Below are 26819 nucleotides of genomic sequence, written 5' to 3'. Positions count from 1 at the left end.
CAACCACCAAGGATAAATCTTGTGGAATATTAAAATTAAAATACTTTTTGTTCCGACCAGGACGTATTGCTTGAGACTATATTTAATATTTTTGTCTTTTTATCTTTAGGATTCCGGCCCAGAGTCCTTAAACTCCTCTGTGTCTTCTGGCATCAAACCTCTTGAAAAGGAGATCAAGATGTCTCCACAGAATAAGGTAGTAAAAGAAATCATAAAACCATGTTTAGTTAATTTTTTTCTGACTGTTCATAACATTCCCTAACACCAGTGTGGTAAACTTTCCATTACACATAAACTGAGGCTAGAATAAAGTTTTTACATGATACTCATAGTTATTACTCATGCATGTTAAATTATATTGTAAATCTGTATAAGTTAACTTAGATTTAATCACAGATTGTTGTTGTTTGACAGTCCCGAAGTTCAGAGCCCAGTCAGCTGGATGAGAGCGGACTGTACCCTTGGAGACAGCGAGAGATTCTCACTTTCGACATCCCCGTTCACGACTCTGAGAAGGCAGGTCTTGGTAAGTTGTGGGGAAACAAAACTTGAATGGTTAATGTTCAAAACTTTTCTTGAATTAGAGTTAACCGGTCTTTATTTGTAAATGTATATAATGCTTTACACTCTTTTGTGTTTTGTGTTGTACATGACTGTATATTTGCGATCTCATATCAGTTTGCTCACTAACCACACGTTTTAATTTTTTTCACAATTTTTATGTTTTTCAACAAAGAACATATTCTACCATTTATGTAATGTTGTCCGTTCAGAGTTATTGTTTTGTTTGGAATAAAGTGTTTTTGATTCAATTTGATTTTGACGTATCAATGATGAATACACTTGAAATGTGAATTACATCATAATTCAACTTGTTCTTCATGTCCAAAGTTTTTTGTAGTTAACCTCAAAGTAATGGACCGAGTGGTCAGTTATTTATTCATTTAAGAAGAATATTTTTGCAAATGATCTTGGTTCATCCATCCCTTCTCATTTTAGGTGTCAGTGTCAAAGGCAAGACGTCAGCCAATCAAAATGCCAACCCTAACTCAAGCAATGGGTCTGCAATAGACCTTGGCATCTTTGTGAAAAACGTCATCCATGGAGGTGCAGCTTCTAGGTAAGATAATATTCACATGTGCAAATACATTTAAATATCCCTTTCATGGATACAAATATACAAAAAATTAGCATTTTTTAAGGAAGTGATAAGTGTGTATTTCTTATCGCAACCCAAATTACAATTACCCAGTGCCCCCAAGAGCACAGAAAACTTTAAATGTTATGCAACAATCATGGAAAAAAATATGATGTTTCTGTGACTGTGTGGGATAAACGTTTTCCATGATTGCTAGAGATGTGGATGATGGCCTTACGACCATGGGAAATGGTCACATTATTACCGCGGTAATATTGTTACTGATAAGATATGCGATGGCAAGGTCAAATCAAGCAAGGACTAGCCTTAGCAGGGTTCTATTGTATACTTCAGTGATACTAAAAGAAGATGTTGCTAGGGTCTTTGTACAAAGGATCTGGTTTTTTAATTACCCAAACTAAAAAAAATAATGACTAGTTCAGTTAAGGAATACAAACAATTTGTATGATTTAAATATTTCAAACTTCGTCTATTGGTTTCTGGGTTGTTAAAAATGTTAAAGTCATTGTTATAACATTGTGTTAAGTCATTTTACAATGACTAGTATAGAGTAATTGTATTAGAGTTGTTAAAAAAAAATACAATTTTTGTATTAATCATGATATTTTTTGTTTTTGCCCTCCACTTGTGAAAATGTTTTTGGGTAAGTTAGTTTTATATTATTTACTTTAACATAGTGTAAGTGTTTTGCATCATTCCCATCCTGTTTCATAAAATAATTTATTGTTTTGCCCAGTTTGTGTATGGTTTTAATCTTAGAGATTTGCTAGTTGAATAGTTAAATCACAAATACCTGAATTATATATTTTATCTGTATATTGAAATATGTTATCAGGGACGGCAGGCTGCGTACAAACGATCAGTTGTTGAACGTCAACGGTGTCTCATTGTTGGGGTTGAGCAACGCAGCCGCCATGGAGACCTTGCGCAAGGCCATGATGCGCATCGATGGCCCTGCGCCAGGCTGTATCACTCTGACAGTGGCGCGCCGGGTGCCAGAACTGCGCCATAGTAACGGAGACAGTACCCGGCGTGACTCTTTGTCCAGCCTGCTCACCGACTCTTCGGGTAACGCAAGCTTGATCACGCTTTTGAACCTTCTGCAATGTATGTAAATATACTAACTCAACTAACTTTAACTTCCCTCTGCTTTTGAAAGAGATTCGCATGCCAAGTTTGCAAGGGCAGCAGTTTATTATATAGCACCTTGACGCCGCTTGTTGTCCTAAGTTTTGTTAACAAAGTGATGCTTGACAAAGTTGTGGTGGTTATTTTGGGTAATTTTTTGTCGAATGGAAATCTTTTTAATTTTTTGTTACATTTTACATTAGCGTCTCTTTCCCTGAACACCGATTGTAGTTTTAAAAATGTGTATCTTTCTTAACCATTTAATACAAACCTCAGTCACTAACTACTAACACGTTTTGTGTGTATATATATATGTGAAATTAACTCTATCAATTACATGTTAGCGTAATTATATTGGTTCTTTAAATATGTTATTATTTCAACTAGGGATGGACGAGATTGGATTTTTAGTTCGAGACGAGACGAGACGAGATTTTTTATTTCTCATAAAATTTTGAGACGAGATCGAGACGGGATTTCCCTTCTCATACACAACGGGAAATGCACGTTCACTGATTTTGTAACATTGTTAGATGACTGTTTAAATAAAAAAATAATGATAATAGGCAAGAATATTTACAATATTTTATTAAAAAACATCAGCATAACATTTTTTTATTAATCACACCTAACTTATTAAAAATGCCTACGATTAGGAAACAGTGATATCAGTTAGGATGGAGTTAAACTTATCCTAAAATAAAATAAATCATAAAATAAAAGCAATATTAATTTTTATAAAATAGTTACTTGTTTTGACTTTTTATAGTAATAAAACATTCCTCACACTGCTTACACTTAACAAAACTTCTCAAATGTCATTAAAGTAATATTATTAAAATAATTAAAGTAATATTTACATTTAAAGAATTAATTAAATAAGAACGCCTTCGCAAAGGAAACGCAACTACAACACGCTCCTGTATTGCGGGTATTGCATTGACTTTCTGCAGGCGTCGAGACTTGACCATCCCTAATTTCAACTTAAAATGTTAGTACATATTAAATCTATTGCTAAGTTGTTTAACTCACTGTTGTCCATTTTTACTCTTAATGATACCCTAAGTAGTCAACCTCTTATTCTAATTAGTTGTAGCTATTTTTGGGTCTTTTGTTAGAGCATAAAGAGTCGACAAAAGTAAAAATCATGGATACCCGTTTTCTAAAGACCTAAGTTCTCAATGTTCACCATGGCTTTTCAAGATAAGTGGGGTATTTTACATTTTTGAATTGGTAACATACAGTTTTTGAATTTTCAAATAAGCTTGTCAAATAACTTTTTGTTTGTAAATAAGCTTCCATTCCAGGTGAATGTAAAAATACTGAGCTTTATTTTTACAAAGATTATGAATACCACCATTGCATAGGTACATTCACGTCCTTAAAATCTCTTAGTAGGTCTACTATGCACCATCTTTGCACTATTGGACACTGTAGATATCAACAGTTCTGGTGCAGCTTTCATTATACCTTTGACTATTGTTAGAAAAAATTAGCATCCTATTCCCTCTTTTTTTTTCTAATGACATTAGGCACGAGCCCGAGATGGTTTTTCACATTTACTTCAAGCTAGACCTAGTGGTTGTAGCATATTATGAGATTAAATCCACCACTTAGATTAAACTCATTGTTGATTTGGCGGGATTTGAACCCGGAACCTCAGGGACGGAAGTCCCGCGCTCTAACCACTAGACCAGCTCGCTCTCCCCCCATTTTTGTGTTAAAGCTTTATCAAGTTTTACAATCAAAATGGACGTAGCTGAATTTAATCACTAACTGTAAGGGACGGTTTGGGAGCTCGGTATTAGCGCTAGTCCGCGACTAAATCCGGATATTTCCGGTATTTTAGGCTGCCGCCTCGAAAACGGGTTTGTGAGCTCAGGATCAGTAAGGCGCGCGCCTAACTTGTGCAGGGATAATCTCGCGCCTAAATATTGTTGGTTTGGGAGTCAAGTAGACTTAGACGCCAGCCTAAGAGATAGTCTCGGTGGGTTTGGGAGACCAATTTCGGGACTAAGAGATATGTTTTCGTCATAAAAATCAGTGAGTTTAGTCCCCAACTTTAGTCCTGCCAGGGGGCAGGTCTAAGTCGACATCATGCCGGTATTAGCTCATTAGCAAGTTAATTGTTTACATATTAAGTAAAAGAATGTTATATTGGAATTCGTTATTAAATTCCGAACAATTTCATTACCCTCAAAGTATATTTGATAAAAGTTTTTTTTAGGTTTCTGTTGTTCAAAATAAAGAAAAAAAATCATGCGGGAAGTAATTTAACTTTAAGTAATTTATCCCGGAACTAAGTGCTATAGCTATAGCTAAGTGATATAGCTACTTCACTATAGGAAAGTTAGATAAAAGAGTGTCATGTTTAAAATTTTTTTAATTTACAACAATTTTTTTGTAAGTATTAACGGATATACATTTGCTTTACACTATCATAACCTCCGCAATTACTTAAAATACTTTTTATGTTATTTCCGTCAATATCCATATATTATACAGGGCAATTACTGTTTAGTTTTTAAGCTTTTTATTGCATGAAACCGAGTTTCAGATGTTACCGTTCCACACACAGGGTAATCATTGTTGAATGATTGGGCTACCTAATGTTTTTGATCTCTGAAAGAAATAATATTAATTTTCAGAAGCCTATGCTGCTCTGTACGTATTTATAAGGTGTAGTACCAGAGATAAAACATAGCCGTCATTGAGATGTAAATCAACGATCTTACAAAACTAACTTTTTGCAATGGTACAATGCAGAAACTTAAACCATAGTCTACTAATTAGCCACCGTTGATATACCAAGATAAAATTGTATCCATCTTAATTGTTCATCGTTTGTTGTTGTCAACGGTAACGTGCTCTGCAGTGGCCGTTGCCAACGTCAAAACCTGAATTCCCCGCGATTCCCTGTACATCTAGCTGCGCTGCAACTTAGGCGCGACTATACTTGATCTACGACCATTTCAACTTAGGCGCGAGCTCCCAAGCCTGGTTTCTTGTCCGGGGACTAAAGTTAGGCGCGTCTAACACTAGGCGCGTACTAGCTGGGCTCGAGCTCCCAAACCGTCCCTTAGTCATCACCATAGTACCAACAACTAGGGAGAAAGTCAAACGTTGTGTTCTGTATCAGGTCAGACAGAGACATTCGGAGGTCTCAGTCTAGACTCTAACCTCACTCCTGACAACTCGGGAGCTTCTGAAAACTCCGATAACACTGTGATATTCCAACCACCCTACAAGCAGCACAACCACCTCGGTAAGTCAATGGCAAATATTGTTTTACATCACCAATGGTATTTTTCAAGTTTTCTGAAAGGAAAAATTTCAAAACCCTTGTGTTGAGGCCCAAATATAGTTTCATTTAAAAACTGGTAACTTCACATAAATGACAAATCAACACCCTACTTGACTTAATGCACCACTTGAGTCAGGGAGCAAGTGTAAATTTTAGTAAGAAAAAAAAACTTCTTTAGCCAACGAGTAGCAAGCTTCCTTCTTTTACAATTTCAAATAAATTTAAGAGCAAGTGCTCTTCAGCGCCTAACTTTTAACAATTTACATATTTTATTCAAAAACACTCTTTTTTGGTTACAATTTATCATCAACCCTCTGTTGGATAGCATCATCTATATATATAATACGCTAAGCCGATTTTTGTAAACAGAACTCCTCCCTCATTTTTGGACCGATTTTGATGATTAAAATGTCAAAACAATGGCCCTGATCTGTAGTTTTGCAAAGTGTTTTTAGTTTTTGGATATCTTTATTAGTTTGGGCAGGATCTTCCATCAAAGATGGGTTTCATCCCATAAGATTAACATGGGAGAATCTAAATATTTAATTGGAAACTTTGTCTCCACTAATTTGAGAGAACGGCTTGGCGTAGAAACTTGATAGAGGTGTCCAAGGAAAGGTCTTGGTCTGTAGATGAGTTGTCAAAAGAAAAACGAAGTAAATTCGCTTAGGGCTCCACCCCAGAAGCCTTTAAAGATCCCTCCACAGATTTGTTTACATTTTTGCCATGTGGACAATACTTTTTAATGAAACAGCTGTTAATTTTAAAATTGTGTTTTAAACAACACACATTTATTGGGAGTTACTGAATTGTCCAAAAGAAGTATTTGCAATGTTATTTTCTGATTTTAAAAGTGATTTTCTTCTGTATTATGTTGTGTTTTGCAATATAACATTCCATTACGAAATCAGTGGAAAATCCTTTTGTCACAGTAACTCTTACAATTATTTCTTATAGAACTATCTTATATCTATTATACGGATTGGTGTCTGCCTTTTTCACACCTTTCCCTATATTTTATCATATTATTCTAGACAGATCATCATAGGTTCATGAGATTATTGTCATACATGTTTTCAATCAATGGAAAAATCTTTGATTGTGTAATACAATACAAAATAATACAAGTGCAGAAGGGCACGGTGCCCATTTGAGCCGTGTCCATATTTTGTTAAATTAATAGTAGTTTACAGCAAACTGGATAAAACATTTTACAATATTTATGTAATATGCGTAGGATTTAGAAATTCATTAAGCTGGAATACTGCAATATACTGCACACTTAACAGAGAGGTTACTTCGATGTATTCATTCAGCTTAGTGAAAACATAATATAGATATGTATAGAAATAAGAACTTGAACTCTTAGATAGCTTTTGAATGTTATTAGACTAACCGTCGATTTCGACGGGTTTCACCTAGTTATCATTAAATGACAAATCTTGTATGGATCCTAAATAAATCCCTCCCAAAACCACCTCCAGATTTGAAGGGAAGGACTTTAAGAACTGAGTTCTGGCTTTATTCCTATTACTATTATTATTATGGGGAACCATGAACAATAATTGTTATATATTTTAGACGGAGTTGCCATGAGGAACCCTGTTCTGGAGAGGTTGACGGGTCAAACACATCCTCAGGGGCTACGGAATGAGAGCTACTATCGGGTATGTGCATAGTAGAAATTATGTTTTTATATACAATATTAATTTGATCACAGTGTGTCTTGCCACAGATTCTTGCAGGATTAAAATAAGGTTAAAACCTGTTAACTTTTAATTGTCATACAACGTAATATCATTCATCAGTGAAAAAGTGATTTATTTTATAGTGATTTTTATTTTATAGATTCTGATAATCTACCTTGTAATTATGTTGTTTCTAAGATGCAACGAATTTCACCAAACTAGGTTACAGAGATTTATTTACAGGAAATTTTCACTGGAAATACTTAAAATGTTATCCAAGGGAACTGGTAAAATACCTGTACATTTTGAATAAAATTTGTTGTAATATTTTTAGTGAAAATTTAGTTAACTTTAAGCCACACTAGATTCAATTATATTGTAAATCGTAAAGCAGATAATCCGTTGCTACAGTAGACTCCCTCTTATCCGGACTCCTAGTCCGTATAAAGGGGTTTCCGGTAAAACCAACATCCCCAAAAACTCGTTAAAACAACTTTGATATTCAACTTAAATTTAGGAGAGCATTGTATTTATACACGTGATCACTGGTCTCAAATCTTTCCCACGAGAACAGTCGTTTCAGTGCCACCCACTTCCTGCCGATCTAGTCCGGTTGTGCTGATAAAAATTGTCTGGTTAAAGAGATATCATCTCCGCCGAGTGTAGTCCGGTTAAAAGGTGTCCGGTTAAGAGTGAGTCTATTGTACATTTGTAGTTTTTGGAAATAATGAAATTAGTGGCCTAAATTGATTAATTAGACTACTATTTATAAAACCCATCAATTAATTTTTAAATCATCTAATAAAATATTTTAAGACATTTACAAACTGTTCAGCTTTATAATTATTTTAAATACGCAAACCAAAACGCCTTGATTTCCACGTACCTATTGCTGGATGTGGTCGAATAATCTTGTGTAAGAATCAGAAGTCGTTGTAGTCTTGTGTGTATTTTGATAGCACATATGTTTTGTAGGCGACACATCACACGACCATGCTGCTGAACAACACCAGCCAGCTGGGCAGTCCCACAGTCAACCAAACACCGCCTGAGACTGTTATCATAGAGGACGACTCTCCTTACATCCCAGCCACGTGAGTACCAAACATCAACCAGACTTCTAATCTTGTGCTTGAATGTGACACATAATCGTTTGCTTATGTGTTTGATTTATAATTCTTGTCCGGTTTGGTGACTGTGACTGATGTATAGACAACCAAGTGTTTTAGGTATATTTCTAGTGAAGACAAACCTTTTGCCCCATGAAAGGAAATCCAATTATATTTCCATCACAGTTTTTCTTCTCTTAGAAAAACGTGCTATTTCGTTACGACTGATTTTTTTCAATACAAACCCCCATTCAATGACATTACATTTTAAATGGCTTTAGGAAAACAAACAGTGACAACTGGAGATCTCCATTCTAACCCAATCAGTAGCTCGGGTGGTTTTACTTTTATTTGTCAACTCTCTTGAAACTTTTACACAGCTGTAGTTCAGTACTTGATTAACCCTAGGGTCCAATCCTTTATACTAGTAACATTTAGCACATTGTATGTGTTTCAGTGTGCGGAGGGTAGAAGTGGACAGTTCAGTGACATCTCCACAGAGAGGCAGCACCAGCAGTACTCAGACGGTGGACGCTACCTACGCCAGCCAGTCAGTATACACCTTACCAGTCGATAATATAAGAATGAGCAGTTTTCAATTGTCAGAAAAAAAGTCAAATTTGTTTGTTGCCGAGATAGATACATATGAATGGTAGAAGGAAGTTTTTCTTAGTCAATATTGACATCTTAGGAGTTAAACCATGTTTTAGGTCACCCTTGAGCTGACGTTTCGGTCTTGTACTCTTTTACTACCCCAAAGATAGCCATTTGCAATAATTCTGTTACGTCAGCTCAAGTAACCTGTAATATGACACTGTTTTACCCTGAATATCACAATATTGTACATTTCAATAGGAAATTCGTAGGAATGTAGTCTAGGTAAGAGTCCTGTGCAAGAATGTGAATTAAGATATATATAAATTATTTTTTAAACTATTTTCTGTGTTTATAAGAATAAACGTTAATTGTTTGACAAAACCAGTTACTAATTCAGCCACCACTAAAAACTATTGTTTTTTTTTTTTATTATTTTTTATCATCAATGTTACTGAGTTATGATTGGAATAAAATAATTCCTTACTGGAGTAAAGCATTAGCCTGGTTATTACTGTAGTCAACTGTTAAGTGTTTAGTAACAAACTTGTTTCTGAGTTTGGTGACTTCCTGTAGGCTTTCACTGGAAGAGGCCGCTGGGTTCTCTCGAGATGCGTTTGGTCGTCAAAGCATGTCAGAGAAGCGACACGCAACCCTCGATGCCAAGAACACGGACACGTACCAGCGCAACAAGAAACTGAGAGAAGAGCGAGAGAAGCAGCGGCGAGACGAACTGATGAAACATGGCAGTGAGTATCTTGTGTGAAGGTTCAAGCTTGCCTAACCTGAGCTCACTTGTTTGAATGTCACTTGCGGAATGGATGCTAAGCTTTGTAAATACTGGAAAGAAATCAGTCGGTTGACTCATCATTGTATATATTTGTATTCACTTTCAGAGTCGTGGAAAAAATTGAGGTATGTGAAATATTTGATTTAAAAAAAACTTAGACAAAATGTCTCTATATCAAAATTGTTTTGAGAAATTTGCACCTCAATGAGTTTTTTTACAGCTAAGTAAAGCATAATTCACATTAAAATCAAAAGTTCTGATATTCAAAGAAGGGTTGAAGTTAAAATGTTGATGTTGATTAATTATGTTGTTTTTTTAGAGCATTTACTCTGGAATCTGTTCTACATGACATACTAATTTATGGAGGCTGGTGGGAAATTAACATAAAATTTGCTACACTAAACAGCCTTCAAGAAACTTCAAGAAATAAATGCTTACTTGATTACCTATCCAACTCGCTGCTCATGTTTGCAGTGTTAATTCGTCCATTGTCAGCTTTGCTTTTCAAATTGATTCTGATATTTGTTTGACATTGCATTATGTATCTTGTGGTGCTTACAATGTGCAAGACTAACAGCATCTTGTCAATAACCTTGTACAGGTAGTCCTCGCTGTACGCTGTGCGTTCCATATCAACGCAGTTTGCTTTGCATTGTGTATTGCGTACAGCGAGGACTACCTTGTATGTGTTTGTGTCTGTGTCGTGTGCTAACGTGTTGTGGTGTCGGGAACAGAGATGTCCAGAGATGGAGCTACAGGAATGATACGAGTCAACTCTGCAGAGTCCATAGCCCGATCTGACCGTACGTATCCCTTAATTAAGTAGTGTAGTAACACAAAATTATAGGTATACCGTTTGAGGTTAAGAGTGTTAACACAAGGCTTTTAAGGAGTGAGGAGCTGGCTTACCTGAATGGGAAAGGAATCACTCTTGCACAAAGAAACCTAAACTTTTCATTTTACAAAAATTAGAATATTTCACTTTCACTTAATGCATAGTTAACTGATTTTTTAATGCATTAGTATTGCATATAACCCTAGCACATGTATAAATGTTATGTGTTAAACCGTCGCGAAGGGAATTAATTATTATATTATTGTTGCATAACTGCTCAATAAAAGAATTTTGAGTTGTAACTACTTGACTCGTACTTAAATATTTAAAAAAGTTATGCTATTTGATTCTGAGTACTTGCATACTCCCATTAAATGTGTGTGTTTATAATCAATAACAAAGGAATTTGATACAAAATTTTAATCCTTGAACCAACTAGGAATCACATGACATATTGTAGAGTGCACCAAATTTTGCCGATCTTCAACATGTTTGAAATAAATCGCCTCACAAATTGATTGAATGTTTGTTTGATGTTATTGCAATGCTTCTAACAAGATTGAAATTATAATTCACAGCTTGTTGAACACTTGGATTGTGTATATTTCAATAATATACTAACATAAACTCTTACTGTACCATTAATTAAACAAAATGTTTTATTAGTGAAAAAAATGTATTAAGTTAACCTATTTAAAAAATTGAAAAGAATGTATATACCATTTTGATGTCTAATGTAGTTTGTATTGTATCAAGTTTTTATTAAGAATCATCCAAACCATAGTTTTTCCCATTTAAGAAAACTTTGGTAAGGACCTGTATTTTCAAATCAATTACAAAAGTAGTCTGCCATTCTGTATATAGTTGTTTGTTATGCTATTAGATGTGGAACTAATACGTAGAATCCATTAATTTGACCTATTAATAATTATTGGTTATTTTGTAAGAGTAAAAAATAACAATTTTTAGGATTATTATGTTCCAGGATAGGGATCAGCTAGCTTACCTGGTAGATAGAGTCCAGATTAGCTGTGGCAACACAAATAACACAACACAAAACAGTATGATTTTGTGTGTGTTACCAAAGCGAATCTGGGCTACTAGGTAAGCTAGCTGATCCATATCCTTGTACATAATAATCCTATAGTCCTCGCCACCCTAACTTGAGGCAGCTCAAGGCCGCATGCCGTATATCTAGTGCGGCCTTGAGCTGCCTCAAGTTAGGGTGGCGAGGACTATAATCAGCCAATTGAATTTTCTTTAACTTCTAACCTATTAAATAACATTTTGTGTGACCTGAAGCTGCATAGGACCCAATAATCTGTATAAACCGTACTATTAATTTTGTTTTTACTAGTGTCTAATATTGTGGAATGTTCCAGACAACAATGAGGCAGTGTCCAAAGCTCAACTCGGACCTTCTCTTGGTATGAAGAAGTCTTCTAGTCTGGAGTCCCTGCAGACCATGGTGCAAGAAGTGAGTAGTCTAATTAGCTGGAGATGTTAGGCCGGCCGAACACTGATCCAGCATTTCACCTGAAGCAAGTGTTGCGAGGCAAAATGTTTTGCTGGGTACGAGCGCCCCATGGATTTCAATGGGACGCTGCACACTGATCAAGCAAACGTTGCAAGGTGCCTCGCAGCGACTTGAAACATTTGAGCAGTTGTTCGACAAATGAATCCAATACAGCATGATGTTTGATGTATGAAGGAGCAAAAGGTTATGTGCATGCACCAAATCCTTTCTGACTAGTAAAGGCTTAGTGGCTCAGGAAATTCACTTGACCTTTGGTTGTTTAAAAAAGAACTCTTCTTTGAATAATCATATTTTGAATTTCCATTAAACAATATTTTTGTTTAATTTTTCTGCTACCATACAGAACTAACAATCAAAATGGCTTCAGCTGTTCCATAAGGATGAGAAATCTACTGAGGGAGTATGTTTTATCTATGATAATATCCAATGTTTCAGATACAGATGCAGGAAGATGTAGGGACGTATCGTAACGCTCAAGGTGCCATCAGAGTAGTGCGTGGTCGAGGGTGCAATGAAAGTTTCAGAGCCGCAGTCGACCGCAGCTACGACGCACCACTCAGTCTGCGGATGGAGCCTTGTGAGTCCAGCATTTTAAATGGTTAATTAGTATATAGGCTAGTTCCGATCTACTATGTCTAGCGTAACACAGTTTTTTAAAAGTTTCTATGAGTATGATCCAATGTTAATGGTACAGACTAATTTTTGTTCTAACTTCTTATCCATAATATAGTCAGTTTCGATATTTCAAGTGTCAAGAATATTGTCCTAATGTTTTGTTTGTACATGTTGTGGACATTCTCTAATTGTATTCTGATGATAGTGAACCGTCCTCAAAAAGTTTGGACTAGAGCTACAATCCTAGCCTAACTATGTCGTTTTAATCGCTGCGCTATACATTGTTCTGTTTTTCTACCGTCACTTTAAGCTGGCGGTCTAGTAAATGTATTGTAATTTACTTTATGCTCTGTCATTATTTCATCATATTTATGATAGCGGATGAAATAAATCAAGGTTTTGGTCCTGGAATTGATGTAAATTTATGTTACCAGTGGCGGAGGACGAGACGGAAGGTGTGTTGGGTCCTCGACAGTCTTCCCTCAACACGGCCATGGACTGCAAGATGATCAAGGCAAACAAGAAAAAGACTGGACTCAGCCTCAAAAACTTGTTCAAGTCAGTAGTGGATGTTGTGATATTGTTGGAAATGTGATAGTGAAAACCTAAAATTAATAGTAATAAATAAACTGTATCAGCAATCTGACACATACTTTTCTCATTAGCTTGTCAAGAACCCTTATCATGGGTTAGCGGAGGTCGTAACTATGGTATTTTACGGGGGAAAACATAGAAAACGTAATAGTTTTAAAGATACTATTTTTAGCTATAAGGGTTGTACTATTTAATGTTTGGTTTAAAAAATTGAAACACTTTACGTAATGTATTAATTGCAATTAAATAAATTTTTAAATTTCAATCACAAACTGTCCAATTTTTTTTACATCACATCTGGTGTAGAACTAAAAATTTGTCTAAGAAATAGATAATGTCGTAAGGTATATGCCTAATTTGAAAACTAGTTTTAAAACCAAGCCTTCTCGTTATGTGTTAAAAATAATATAAATTGTTTCTATATCTTGCCTGTTTCAACATGTGGCACCTACAGTGTTACAACTATTATTTTTGTTTGTAGGTTCGGCAAACACCGGAAGGAAGGAGGGAGTGGGTCGGACATTGGAATAACAGGGGAGGAGGAAAGGGAGGCTGCACGGAGGATTGAACAGCAGAGGATGAGAGAGGAACAGGAGAGGATACAAGAGCAATACAGGAGACTGATGCAGAGACAGCAGGAGATGAAGCAGGAGCAGGCCATGCATGTGAGTCAATGACTAGCCTTTGGTATTTCATCCCAGTCTTTGTAGTATGTATGATTCTTTCTGAATGTCATTAAACTTTCTAGATTGGGCAATTTATCAATAGTTTTGCTGTTGGACTTATATACATTTATCCTGGTTTTTGTATAGTTTGAATTGATAAACATCTAAATTGATGCACCAAACAATATCAACGATCATTAGTCACTTGTGAAGTAGTAATTCTTTTTAAGGAGAAGGGAAGGATACACAACTAACTCACCTGAATAAAGAGTCCCAGGAGGTTAATAGAACACATTAAAGTAACACGTGTTCTTTTAACCTCCTGGGACTCTTAATTCAGGCGAGTTAGTTGGGTATCCTTCCCTTCTCCTATACAATAATTCTAAAGCCAGGTTGTTTTTTTTTTCTTTAAAAACTACCCTTGTGAAGTAGTAATAACTTATAATAATTTTTAGCAGCATCAATTCTAGCTACTGTATATAATAAGAAAAACAGGATACAAAATGTATGGGTTTGATGAAAGCCAAATATTTATAATATGGGGAATATGGATTTCAATGTACTAGTCTTAGATTTTATTTTGTGGAAAGTGTTTTTTTTTATACCTTTGGATGAATAAACGCAAGCATATTTCACTAAAGTTTTTCTGCAACTCTGCCTGAACAGCTTATACAAAATATGTTGCTCATGAAAGACAAGTGTTTCTCAAGGTTAGGTACAGTATACAGAGTTCATTCATTGGCTGGTATTGACTTGCTCTTGTACTTGCAGCAGAGAGAGCTATCTGGCGGCAGTGATGGTCCCCAGTCTATGGGAGGTGGTAGCACGGGCAGTGGTGGTGGGGGAGAGGTGACGCGGACAGAGAGGATACAACAGCTGCGCGCGCAGCACCAGCGGCGACACGCAGAGCGACACAGACAATACCCTCTGGACGAGAAGGAGGAGAGATACGAGGCTGCACTTCGACAGGTAAATACTATGGTTAAAATAGGGCACAAGGGCTTACACAAGGGCTTAGCTTGGGATAACAAGCTTAGAATAGGAAGGGGTTCTGCAAGAGACATACTAAAACTTTGCACTATTAAGTTTTGGGCTGGGGAATCCCTATAAAGTTAGCAATATATTTAACATTAAGGAACTCTAATTAAAACCAGCTATTTTGTGTATCTTTAATTTGGGATTGTTCTAGGATACCTGGTTACCAAAAAATCAAGATTCATTTAATTTTATTTTATTCATTGTTATGTGCATGCGATTTTAAGTTCTGGTTAGTCCATTTATTTAATTTATTTCTTTAGGAGATTGTACTTATAATTGTGTCTAAACACTCAAACAGTTAATAAAAATTTTTTAAACATGCATTATGATTCAATTTAATTAAAATTTAAAATGTATTGAGATTGTATTTCAGACAAGGGATTATTTTAGAAAATGAAAAGATGAAACGACAAAACGGTCCGTACCTTTTATGGATTAAACGTCCTGAGCTATGAATTGGTTTGGGGTGATTTGCTATACTCTTGTGACTCTGTTGTTAAGTTTTCACATTTTTCCTCAGTAATTTCTGCGTTCGTACAAGACTAGCTCTAATGCTTTGATTTAAACTTCATGAAAAGTACAGAAAAACAGACATTAGGTAATTTAGTTTTATTTTCTAACCAATTACATTAAAATTCACTTTTCCCCCATGGAGGATCCCGTTTTTACCGTCATGAATTATGTAAAAAAGGAATCATTTCCCATGTCTTGAATAAATATTTCTGTTAGTGAGTAGAAGTACAGCATCTGAAACTGAATTTTAAAGGCCTACATAAATAATTTTGTTTGCAGAGTATCACACCACCCACGTACTACAGAACTGTTCAGGAACATTACCTAAAGGTACACATGACTGTAGAAGCATGTATTGATGGAAAGAAACCTACTCAAGTGTCAAGTGGAGGGCTATTAAGTTTAAATAGCGGTATTTAAAGTGTTGTCTAATATTTATAGTGGTCATCTGATGTAACATTTAAAGAAAAACTTTAAAAAGGTTTTGTGAAATTTTGTTTGGCATAGTGACACAAAAAGTTCCAATTGGAAAAAACAAAAACTACATAAAATATGATCATAATAAATACATCAACGATCAATATTTTGTAAACAACTTAAAATGTGAAGATTTCAGTGACAGAAAAACCAGCCCTTTGTCAGAATAACTTATATTGCTAGAAACAAACTCAAAATGTTAGTGTCAACTGCTAGACTATTTCAAAACTTTAAATTCAATTCCTTAAAAAAAGAAACCCAAACTTAAAATTTCGGCTTTAACCTTCAACATTCCCTTCTTCTCAAAATTATCTTTCTTTTGACCGAAGGTCGAAGAATCATGAAAATCTGTCAAGTGGTTGTATAAGAATCTTTGGATTAAAAACCGCACCAATAAGTTATATTGTCAACCAAAATTCCCAACTGTAGTTTTTTTTATTTAAATTTAATCTTTTAATGTGATTGAATTACTTAAAATTTTGGACTGTCAATTGGGCTACTGTCAACTTGAGTAAGTTTCTTTCCCAGCCCTAGAAGCATGATGTATCAGTGCATGCTTGTGTTTGAATCAGTCTTAGCTACCCCAAAATTGTGGGGATGCTTATGTGTGCCAAATGTAGATTGTAACTATACAAAAGTATTGTGAAAATAATGTGTACATTATGTAAATAGAGTAGGAGATAGTAGTATTTTATTTTAGTTTTGCAATAATTATCATATTCTTCGAATGGTAGAGTTGTTGATCATAGTTCTAGCTTTATTTATGTTTTGGTATTTAATTTTAGTAGATAAATGCTCCTTTCCTTTAACGAAGTAATTTGAACATTAACATTTTTGAGACAATTCCAAGTAGAACATGTTGGAGGATGCAATTCGGCTGTGTGAAAAGATGTCGTTACATGTACTTAAAGTAAATTAAAGTATACAGTACGTAAAAGTAACTGTAACTCTTCAATATTTTATCTTCAATTTTCTTTATATTTTTAAACAGCCTCTTCCGCCTGTCACCAAAACAGCTGATCTGTTTATGATCTACCATGTCAGTGGTGTCTGTAGTTATGATATAGTGCTGCTGGTATCAAAACAATTATGATTGGTAAACCAACATCAGACGCCATGACTGAGCGACCGTGTTCGGTAAGGTATCTAGTTTGTGTTCGCTTGTTTAGTTTCTCAGTTGCAATATTTGTTGCAGAGGCTGGAAGGACCAGAGTTCGATCCCAGTGCCATGACCAGACCCGGCAGTCGAGTTGGTATCACTGATCCTGCTCGGTTCAGCCACTATGTCAACTACCAGGAGATCCAACAGCATCTCAAGTGAGTACGAGGTTCTTTAAATGTTTGCTTTCTTGACCAATTTCAGAATCCATAGATTTTTTGGGCCAACTGTGTTGTCTGTCAGATACTCACAGACTTAGTTTCAGCTTAGCCACTGAGGGTGCGAGTTCAAAGCAAGGTTGGAATGTTGCAGTGGATCTAGACTGATTACGAGGGTGGCTGAAAATCTATGGATTCTGAATACAATTTGTCTGAAAGTTACCTCTGTTCGCAACAAACTGTCAAAAACTTTAATAGATGAGCTTTGTCACCGTGATACCAGTCTCGTGAAACCTGATGAACCTGAAATGATTTCCTTACATCTCTTAAATTACTTCATCTTAGCTTGTTAAAATTAAAAGAATCCAAATCAGTCATACAGTTCAGGAAATACTTCCAGAAAACTCCATTATCAATTGTGTGCAATAAGCGGTTGTTACAGTCAATATTTACAAGTTACCGGTATCTGTTTTATGTAAATGGATCTGTTTTGTTTTTGCCTGCCAGGGAGTACATCTTAAGAATAAATAGGTGAGTGGATCATAAATTCAGGATACAATGAATTCTCAGTAGGGTGTCTGATTCAATGAAAATGTCCACAATGGGAGAAAATGTTAGGCTATTAGTTTAGTTATGTTTTAAGGTTACGAAGCTGATAAAGGGTTTTTTTCTAAAGGGGTAGAGTTTTGCTAACGTACTGGAGAAAATTAAATTACAGTGGCTAAACAAAACAAGGTCACTAAACTAAACATTGTGCTCATTGTACATTGCACTTCATCCTGATGAAGCCCCCTTGTGGGGGTGCAATGTCAAATTAATTGGATTGTGATAATTGGGATGAGTTGGTTATGTAACTCCATTAAGGGTGCGCTCTACCTCAACTCGGAAATCTCAGCTTGGGCTTCAGTAACTATGTTGCGCCATTGAACAGCGCCGCGAGAAGCGCTTGCACACGTTCACGGCAACTGCCTTTGTAAACTAAAACTACCCATACATGCTAGTAAAAAATAATGAGTGGGGTTTTATAGAACAAAGAACAATCTATGCGACCCTGGTTTTAGAACTTTAAAGTAATAATTCTATAATGAGTTGAAGCAGTTTGAAATTGCCGTTTTCCGTCTACATTCAAAGAAGATTTTTAGGCTTTATGGTACGATATAAAACATATTGAAACCACAACAATCTAGATAATTTAATCCTCTTTAAAATGCCACCCTAACTTTGATTCTACGTTAAGTGTAGCCTTTGGAAACACTGTTGCCCCAGACCCTTGCGTTTACACAAAACGGCAGGGGTAGAGCGCACCCTTAAGTCAAACAAAACACTGGTATTTTGTCAGTGTATTCAAATGTATGAGATACCTCATTAAAATTCTAAAATGTATTCCACTGTGTTGCAAACCCCCCCCCCCCCCCTATGGTGACCACAGTTTCTGATGGTTGCATGAATATATGTTAATATATAAATATCATTATTATGGATGATGATATATCAGTGTTTAGTTTTGTACCTTGTAAATCCCTGGACACTCGATCTTATGTATGTTAACTGTCCGATTCCTAAAAAGCCCCTAGCAATACAAGAAACAATTATAAATATTTCAACAGTGGAAATGATTGTATCTGTTTATAATGGTGTGTGCTCTTTATGTTTATTAATTATTTGTCTTAGTATAAGGATTTTGCACCTACTTTTTTCTACTTGCACTGGAATGGTGTCTATGTGGGTGTTTTGTAACCAGGCTCAAACACTTCTTTCATCTCTCGTTTGTTCTGCACTCTGTTAATGTTTCTATCTCACTCACCACAGCATGTAAATGTCAAGGTCGCCGTGTCTACTCTTGTTAGCATGTTTCTTTTCTGTTTCTTCATGAAAACTGACATTTTCCATTTTCTTGTAATGATTTCACATGTCAAAATAGTTTTATAAAGTTATTTTGAGTTAATTGAAGAAAAAAATCAAGAACTTTGGAGAATATAAAATACTTCTTTAGTTGTCTTAATTACTTTTAATTTCATTCAACATCCTATTTTTTTTTTTTTTTTTTTTTTTTTTTGCGGCAGAAGTTTAGTATAAATGGGTACGGTGTTTTTTTTTTATGCAATATTGTATGTCATGGTATGGTTGTTAGCTGGTATACAACTAGGATGTGGGATGGTTGAGGTATAGGTTTGGGACTAATTTTTTATATATATTTTTTTCTTTTAAGTTAACTGATAGTAAACGGTCTAAATTCTAGTCTAGGAATTGTTTGATGAAATTGTGATTCAAAGTGTAATAATAATTATCCCAGTGATAAATGTAACTGTTTTTTTTTGTTTTTTTTAAGTATGATCCTAAACTTTACATTTAGACCATAACTTTTTTATTAGTAATATTGTTTTTAGAATACTTCATCGTGGAAACCCTTTCAGATGTAATAAGATTGAATTTATAATTCATGAGCAGTTGCAAATCCATAATTTGTTCCTGGGGGTAGAAGCACTGGGTCAGGGGGTGTTTTTTTTTTTTTTAATTCAGTTTGTTCTGTGTTGCTTTGCTTCATATTTGTCAATCATGTAACGTCAAATAAACACTAAATTTTCAATGAACATTTACTGTCGGTTCTAGAAAAATGTGTAGGTAAGAAGAACCAAAGATAATATGCTGGCACCAGTTGGTACCTTGGTACAAAAAAAGACCCTGAGTCTACTGTTGGCATGATCTGACAATGATAGTTAAGCGACGCAGCATTGGGGGGATCAACAAGGTACCAGTCACAGAAGTCAAGGAAAGTCACTGGTTTTTTTAGGTCTCAAAAGTCACCGAAAATATCGGGCCTCTTTAAAATAAAGTTTCCCAGACCTGGCTTTTGTTTCACAGTTTGCTGCAGACAATGATTCATAATGCAGAATCGGTGAGAGTGAATATATTTTGGAAGTAGGCAACCAGCTTAAATTGTTTCGGCACAAAATATTGTATGTATCTCGAGTTCAAGTCACTGAAATTAAGTGTGATCAACTGGATTCTTGATCAGGGTGTTGATCAAAAATGGTGATCAAAACTAGTGTATAGAGGAGGATGTGTACTTATCTTCTACGTAGTACTAGAGGTAGCATACCTGGGTGCCAAGTTACTTGAATTGGATGCATCCCAACCGCCAAAAAATTGGATGACTGATTGCGGCAACATCTGCGAGCACTCGTTGTGAACACAGCAAAATCATCTCTTGCAATCTCGTCAAAATCAGTGATAATCCCTCGCAATCATTTTCTTAGTGATTGTGATTATACTTTATTACATTAGGTAGCAACGTGAAAATACAAATACCGGAACACTGTCAATGAGTGGACGCTCGGTCATAGGCTATTGGAGATGCTAAGATCAGTTTCATAGGACAGTAACAATACCAGCTTTCAACGTAGTATATAGTTAACGTTTGGTTCCGTTGCCTCATGTTAGTATTTTCCTTCCTCCGTACAGTAGTCTCATGTGCCATGTGTTATTGCTAGTTGAACACGTCATATCTCACTGTGATTTTGTTTATATTGTAGTGTGTGTCAATGTTTCCATGTAATTGTACAAAACATAAATAACATAAATATACGGTCTGGTGTTTCTTTTTGAAAATGGCATCATATACATAAATTTAACTGCTAAAAGATCTATCCGGTTATTTGGTTTCAATTTGTCAGTTTTTACATTTTTCTTCAATCAGCATTCTAAAGCAGTCATAAATACTTCCAATCCCAATACTTCGACAGCTTTGACGAGCTTGGTGATGCAAAGTGGTGGTTTGAGCCTGGTGGGTGTGAGGTGTGACGGTGTATTGCATGTTTCTTTGTTGGTGGTAGTTCGGAGAGAGAGCAAGTGAGACTGAGAAGGCCTGCACCCCCTCCCCCCTCCCCTGGTGACCTTGTGGGGGCGGACGACAGGTAAACCTCAACTGGTAGTGGAATAGTTACGTACTTGTTTGTATACAATATTGTTTTAAAATTTTGAATTGTTGGAGTAAATTGTTAGGCTAAAGTTAGTTTCAAGTATTAATATAATCTTCGGTTTGACAATTTTTCAGGTGTATGTGTAGTTTTTTATATTTTTTATAATTTAGTCTAAAAGTTAAAGTTTTTGCTAAAATTGCGTTTAAAGTTGCAATAGTGAAATTACTGTACTCTCAGATCTTACCCTCTTGTAAAGTATTTTTTAATTAAATCTTTTACATGTTTAATTTTTTGTTTATGTGGGAATTAAATTTTGTATCATTCGTAGCAAAAATTGTCAATGTAAAGCATATTTTGTTTCTTTATTTATCTGTTAGTAATTGTTCATAGTAAATAGTGATTGGAATTGTTTGTGATACCATTAATTGTTCAAATTCTAAATAAGTAGAATTTTTGATCTCATAACAGTGAATCAGTATTCAGTAGGCATGTAGTTTAAATTTAATGTTTTCGATTATTTTGTGTACCTATTCATGCATGTTGTATTTATTGCATGTCAGTTCCAAGGCGTTCTTTTAACAGTCTCGTTATGCTTTGCTCTTCTATCTCTTCTACATTTACTTGTATTTTTTATGACTCTTGTGACAGTAATCTTCAAGGCTATAATTTTGTATTTATTTGTTACTTGTAGGGTAGGTTGTTTCTATCTATTTATTTTTGGTCAGGGTCATAGCTTATAATGCTTGTGTATTTAGTTGGACCATTGAAATAGACCAATTAAAGAAACATACATTTAAAGTGAAGAGTTTAATAAAAGAAGTTATGTTAACTAAAAATGCATTGTCAAATATGCAATTGTTATCAAAATATGTGCCTGAATCTTAACAATAATTCCTAAACCACAATCATTCTTTCTTTAAAAGTTGTAGAACTTTTATTTGTCGATAAATTTATGTGCCATATATTTTTGAAAATTTTTAACTGACATAGGTAATTAAACCCTTGTCTTTAGAAAATTTTGGGGAAAAAACAAATGAAAGATCAGTGACTCATTGATGACCAATTTATTACTCGTTTAAGTAAGTAAGTTGTAGTAACAAAGCATTGTTGTTAACAGTCGAAGGCAGCAACATTACCACTCTCAGCGAAGAGATCCTCGAGAAGTGTCTCATCGACCTGTCAGCAACTTTTACGAGTACGAGAGTGTGCAGGCCGTGCTGCGAGGCGACGGACATAGTAACTCACTGCCTCGTCGTCAAGACATCGCCCCCACCCATGGTAAGATAGAACCAAAGTGCTTGAATTTGTCTTTTTAACACGTTCGCTGCTGACAGCTAGATGCCGGGATGGTGCCAGGAGCTGAACTAACGCTCGCCGCTGTGTAACATTGCCGCCGATACACTGAATTACAGTAAAAACAACAGTAGTTATACTGGATGGCAATGTTCTGCAATAAAACTGGCTTTGGACATAGTACTAAGTGATTCTGATAGATAGCAGCACTACCCAGGTTGCAGTTGGTAAAGTAGTGTCGCTATCTAGCAGGAAAGAGGTGGGACAAAGCCCTGTTCTAAACGACCCGGGGGGTGATTTTGGGAAACTATATTTTTTATTGTCAGAAAAGTACGTCCCCACAAGCTGCAAAGAAATATAGGACGTTCGTGACGAGCTGGCTGATCCATGGAAACGTTAAACAACAATGAACGGTGACGTTCCGGAACGTCCGTAGCAGCGAATGTGTTAAGCTATTACAGAGTACTTCCTCTTGTTTGGACTGGAAACCTTGTCCAAAATAAAAAATTCCAAATCAAGTAAATACCAAAAAGCTGGATATAATCAATCCACACATTTTGTAAAAAAGTCAGTAAATAACAGGATCATGTAAAACATGAGGGAATACAGCAATAACACCTGTTCCAACAATCCCTATAGCACATGACATCAATTTTACATTTTACGTAAGAATTAAGTAAGAAACGTCAAATTTACGTCCTGATCAATTTGTAGACGTCATATTTACGTCCTGATCAATTTGTAGACGTCATATTGGCGTTAAATGACGTCAATTTTTTCATCATATTTACGTAAAATTGAGAGAACTTTTTACTTCATATTGACGTCATTTTGAGATAATTGATTTTTATTGATGTCAAAATTACATAAAAAATATCATTGGTGTTGACGTTTTTGACATCAATTTCACGTCAAATTGATGTACTTGTGCTATGTGGGATGCTAGACAAACAAGTTTCTGACTATTTACATGGATAGGACAAGTTTGTACACATATTTGTGCGAGTTATACATATTTTGACTAATTATAGACCTAATCCAAATTTATCCTAACTAATTGGTTACTAAACAACACATTTTTACTCATCTTGATTCTTTTACAACACCCAATATTAGTTACTATTTTTGAACTTATAAAAGTCTGGTAGCAACCTAGCATCACATTGTTTTCAAAAACAAAACCTAATTTATAAATTTTTTATTACTAGGAATTAACAACAACCATAGAGGTAGCGGGAACTATGGGCAGCCGCCAAGATTGTACCAGCCCTTCCTCAACCAGCCGCAGGTCTACCACACAAACAACAACATTCAGCAGGGCTACCACCACAACAACAATAACAACAACAAGCAGCGGAAGCCTCACGGGCCGTTCGTAACTCATGTTACAATAAGAGAATCACAGTCTACGAGTCCAAATGTCTGATGATTGCTCAATGTTTAGAATCGCCATAAGTTGTCACAAACTGTGCAAGCAGCTTAGTGATCTATGTAAATTCTTTCATCTTCCTTTCAGTATTTAAAATTTGAGCTTAACACGTGATTAATAATTTGATTCTAGCTACACGTCAGTTGAGTATCATTTAGACATTGCTCATGGACTGGGCGCAAATACACAAAATATTGGCTTTTTACAAGTAAGATAATAATGGCTTTTTCTAAGATTATGTTTGTTCACCTGGTTTTAATTAAAGGAGCACCAAACGCTACACGCCAATAATCACTTAGATTTAAATTTGATCTGAGAATAGATAAAAAATGTGTGAGTTCCTTCTCTTTCAAAATAATGGTTTTTTTATTGCATGTATTGTGTGACACAACAACAAAACACCATTACCATTCATTGTACTTTTATATTTAAGTTAACATTCCATTTTACATTTTATTTTTTATACTTATTTTAATATTCCAAGCATTGTGATGAAATGAGTATTTTGTGTATTATTTGAGACCTTATTAATCTGTGATTGAAAGAAAAAATTATATTTTTGATTTAGCTGATTTTAATAAGTTCATTGTGCCGGTTTTATTCTAAGAATATATGTTAAGTGTCAATCATATGTGGTGCATGCATTGATCATTTCAATTGTATTATTTTTTAGAGTTATAGAATTTTTAGAAAGTTAAAACTTACATTAGAAATTTTTATAAGCAGTTCTCTTAACATTCATACAGCCTATATTTTTTTCTTGGCTAGAAATTGTATTTAGGATTAAATCCGTTTGTTTCCAGTAATATTATAAGTTTTTTAAGTAAATGTTTAACAGATCATAATTTCATTGTTTCCAGCAGAGCAATGTGATTTGAATATTATTTTAAAATATTTCCATACAATGGTTAAAGACAAAAAACTAACTTGATCCTAGGTTTTCCAGTAGTTATAATTTTAATTTTTGACTACCCTTTTGTTAGTTTTATTGAATAAGTGAGATAAAAAGCAATACAAATGTGATATTTTACTAACAGTAATGTTTTGATTAAAAATATTTGAAAATGAAAGACAATCAAAGGCATTGTTACATTTTAAGAAGCCTCTTAAAGATTTTTAATATGTTATACTAGTCTTGTTGTATTTAGGCATTGTAAAATGTAATGTTCCGTCCAATTTTAAAGAATTGTACTTAATAATATTTTTTATATAATATTTGCGCTGACATATCATTTATTTTATACAATATGTGAAAACTTGTTCAGGTAATAGGGGTACAATTTTTAACTGTAAACCTTGCATGTAAATATGTTTGGACAAAAAATCCCTCGAAAAAGTATTATTATTAATATAAGTATATCTATACACAGTTTATTTTATATGGCTTTTATACTTAAAACTAAAACGTCCTTATGGCTTATAGTTTGTGTTCAATATTTTTTTTTTATGCCTTGGGCAACATTAGATATGTCACCAACTTAATTTAGAAGTTGGCCTAAGCTCTGTCTAAACTTAAAAAAAAGAACGACAATATGTCTTGACTAAACCAGTGTAGGATTGTTATCACACGTATTACAAAAAAATACTTCGGATTAAATTTTAGGAAAAGTGTAATCACGCTGAAAATTGTCTATGTAATTTTGGCTGTGTTTTAAAAAGTTTGACAACCATAGGTATTAAGAAAGTAATTACTTTAATTTTTTTTCTCTTTCATTTGTCATTTAAAATCTGTTACAGTTAACGTTATCAATTTACACTACAATTTTGAACTAAAATGTCTGAAATTTTTCAACATGTAAATATAATGTAGGCCTACTGTACTTACAAAGCACTGAAAGTAATTTTAACGCTATGTCTTACTTAACAGGTTTTGCCTGAATTTTAGTTTAACTACGATTAGTTTGTTGTAAATTATTGTATTTGTATCATTGTTTAATTAATTGTATAAATTGTGTAAATTATTTAATGTAATATTCTTCAATAACTATTGTTAATTATTTTAATTTTAAATAGACATAAGTTGTACATTGTATGAAAAGCTCATGTAAATACTAAATATCTAAGACAATACAAGATCATTATTTCTATAAATGCTGCAAAATTATTTTCCTATCTATATTACTCCCTTACCGTTTCTATGAAATATTAATCAAGTCTAGAAATAGTTCAATAGTTTGCATCCTTCATATTTTTAAATAGTGTTTTAAGACACATAACTTGCAAACAACTAAGGAAATTATGTAAATTAGAGGAAATAATCTCATCCATAAAACAGTTTTTTTAAGTAGTACTCTAGTAGAACATTGCTTAGAAATTTGGATACAAAAATACTCTTCATTACCATCATAGAAACTAATAAATAGGTTAAACACCTTTTCACCACATCATCAATCCTAGTCGTTTTGTAGTATAGTTTGTGTAGTACACCGTGCTGCTGAATTGAATCGGTTCCAACTCTGTGGTCGCTCCTTATCTATGGTGGCCTATGCGGACGATCTGGATCTGATTGTGTCAGGCAAGGAGAAGATGCGGAAACTCGACAACTGAGGATGTCGCTGCCTGGGTGGGCCTCAGGTTCAACCCCAGGAAGTGTACAAGCCTTGACATGGATTGCCGCAACCATGGTGTCCTGGCTAACTGTTCGATATTGCTGGAACCCCTGTGGTGTGCCTGAAAGAGGACGAGGAGTACTGTCCTCTCGGGGTGCCACCGGGGCTTAAAGCACAAAGTCAATTAAACTACTGAACAGGACATTGCCAAAATGGCTGCGTACATTGGCATGATTGACGAGAGTCTTCCCCAGGCTCAACTCCA

General features: G+C 34.9%; 1 protein-coding gene across 7 annotated transcripts in view; it reads left to right on the top strand.

Annotated features, from left to right (window-relative positions):
* Positions 1 to 26096, top strand: part of LOC129002611 (partitioning defective 3 homolog B) — a 105530-nt gene extending 79434 nt beyond the window's left edge. For 2 of the 7 annotated variants that reach the window (XM_054430548.1, XM_054430547.1), the window contains 20 exons: positions 110 to 196; positions 415 to 526; positions 1000 to 1120; positions 1995 to 2227; positions 5427 to 5552; positions 7173 to 7258; positions 8255 to 8373; positions 8846 to 8938; positions 9559 to 9731; positions 10507 to 10575; positions 11990 to 12084; positions 12580 to 12721; positions 13194 to 13317; positions 13835 to 14018; positions 14790 to 14987; positions 15849 to 15899; positions 17242 to 17363; positions 21197 to 21277; positions 22401 to 22561; positions 23785 to 26096. In XM_054430548.1, coding sequence (XP_054286523.1) covers positions 110 to 196; positions 415 to 526; positions 1000 to 1120; positions 1995 to 2227; positions 5427 to 5552; positions 7173 to 7258; positions 8255 to 8373; positions 8846 to 8938; positions 9559 to 9731; positions 10507 to 10575; positions 11990 to 12084; positions 12580 to 12721; positions 13194 to 13317; positions 13835 to 14018; positions 14790 to 14987; positions 15849 to 15899; positions 17242 to 17363; positions 21197 to 21277; positions 22401 to 22561; positions 23785 to 24002 — 2595 coding nt within the window. In that variant the 3' untranslated portion in view covers positions 24003 to 26096. The remainder of the gene's footprint in view (positions 1 to 109; positions 197 to 414; positions 527 to 999; positions 1121 to 1994; positions 2228 to 5426; positions 5553 to 7172; positions 7259 to 8254; positions 8374 to 8845; positions 8939 to 9558; positions 9732 to 10506; positions 10576 to 11989; positions 12085 to 12579; positions 12722 to 13193; positions 13318 to 13834; positions 14019 to 14789; positions 14988 to 15848; positions 15900 to 17241; positions 17364 to 21196; positions 21278 to 22400; positions 22562 to 23784) is intronic. The other 5 variants (XM_054430553.1, XM_054430549.1, XM_054430550.1 and 2 more) reach the window with 4 other exon arrangements.
* The last annotated feature ends 723 nt before the right edge of the window (positions 26097 to 26819 follow it).

This window comes from Macrosteles quadrilineatus, unplaced genomic scaffold, assembly GCF_028750875.1.
Source record: "Macrosteles quadrilineatus isolate MER2022 unplaced genomic scaffold, UCM_ALF_1.0 Scaffold_9__3_contigs__length_116548681, whole genome shotgun sequence".
Taxonomy (NCBI): domain Eukaryota; kingdom Metazoa; phylum Arthropoda; class Insecta; order Hemiptera; family Cicadellidae; genus Macrosteles; species Macrosteles quadrilineatus.
This window is presented reverse-complemented; position numbering and strand designations above follow the sequence as displayed.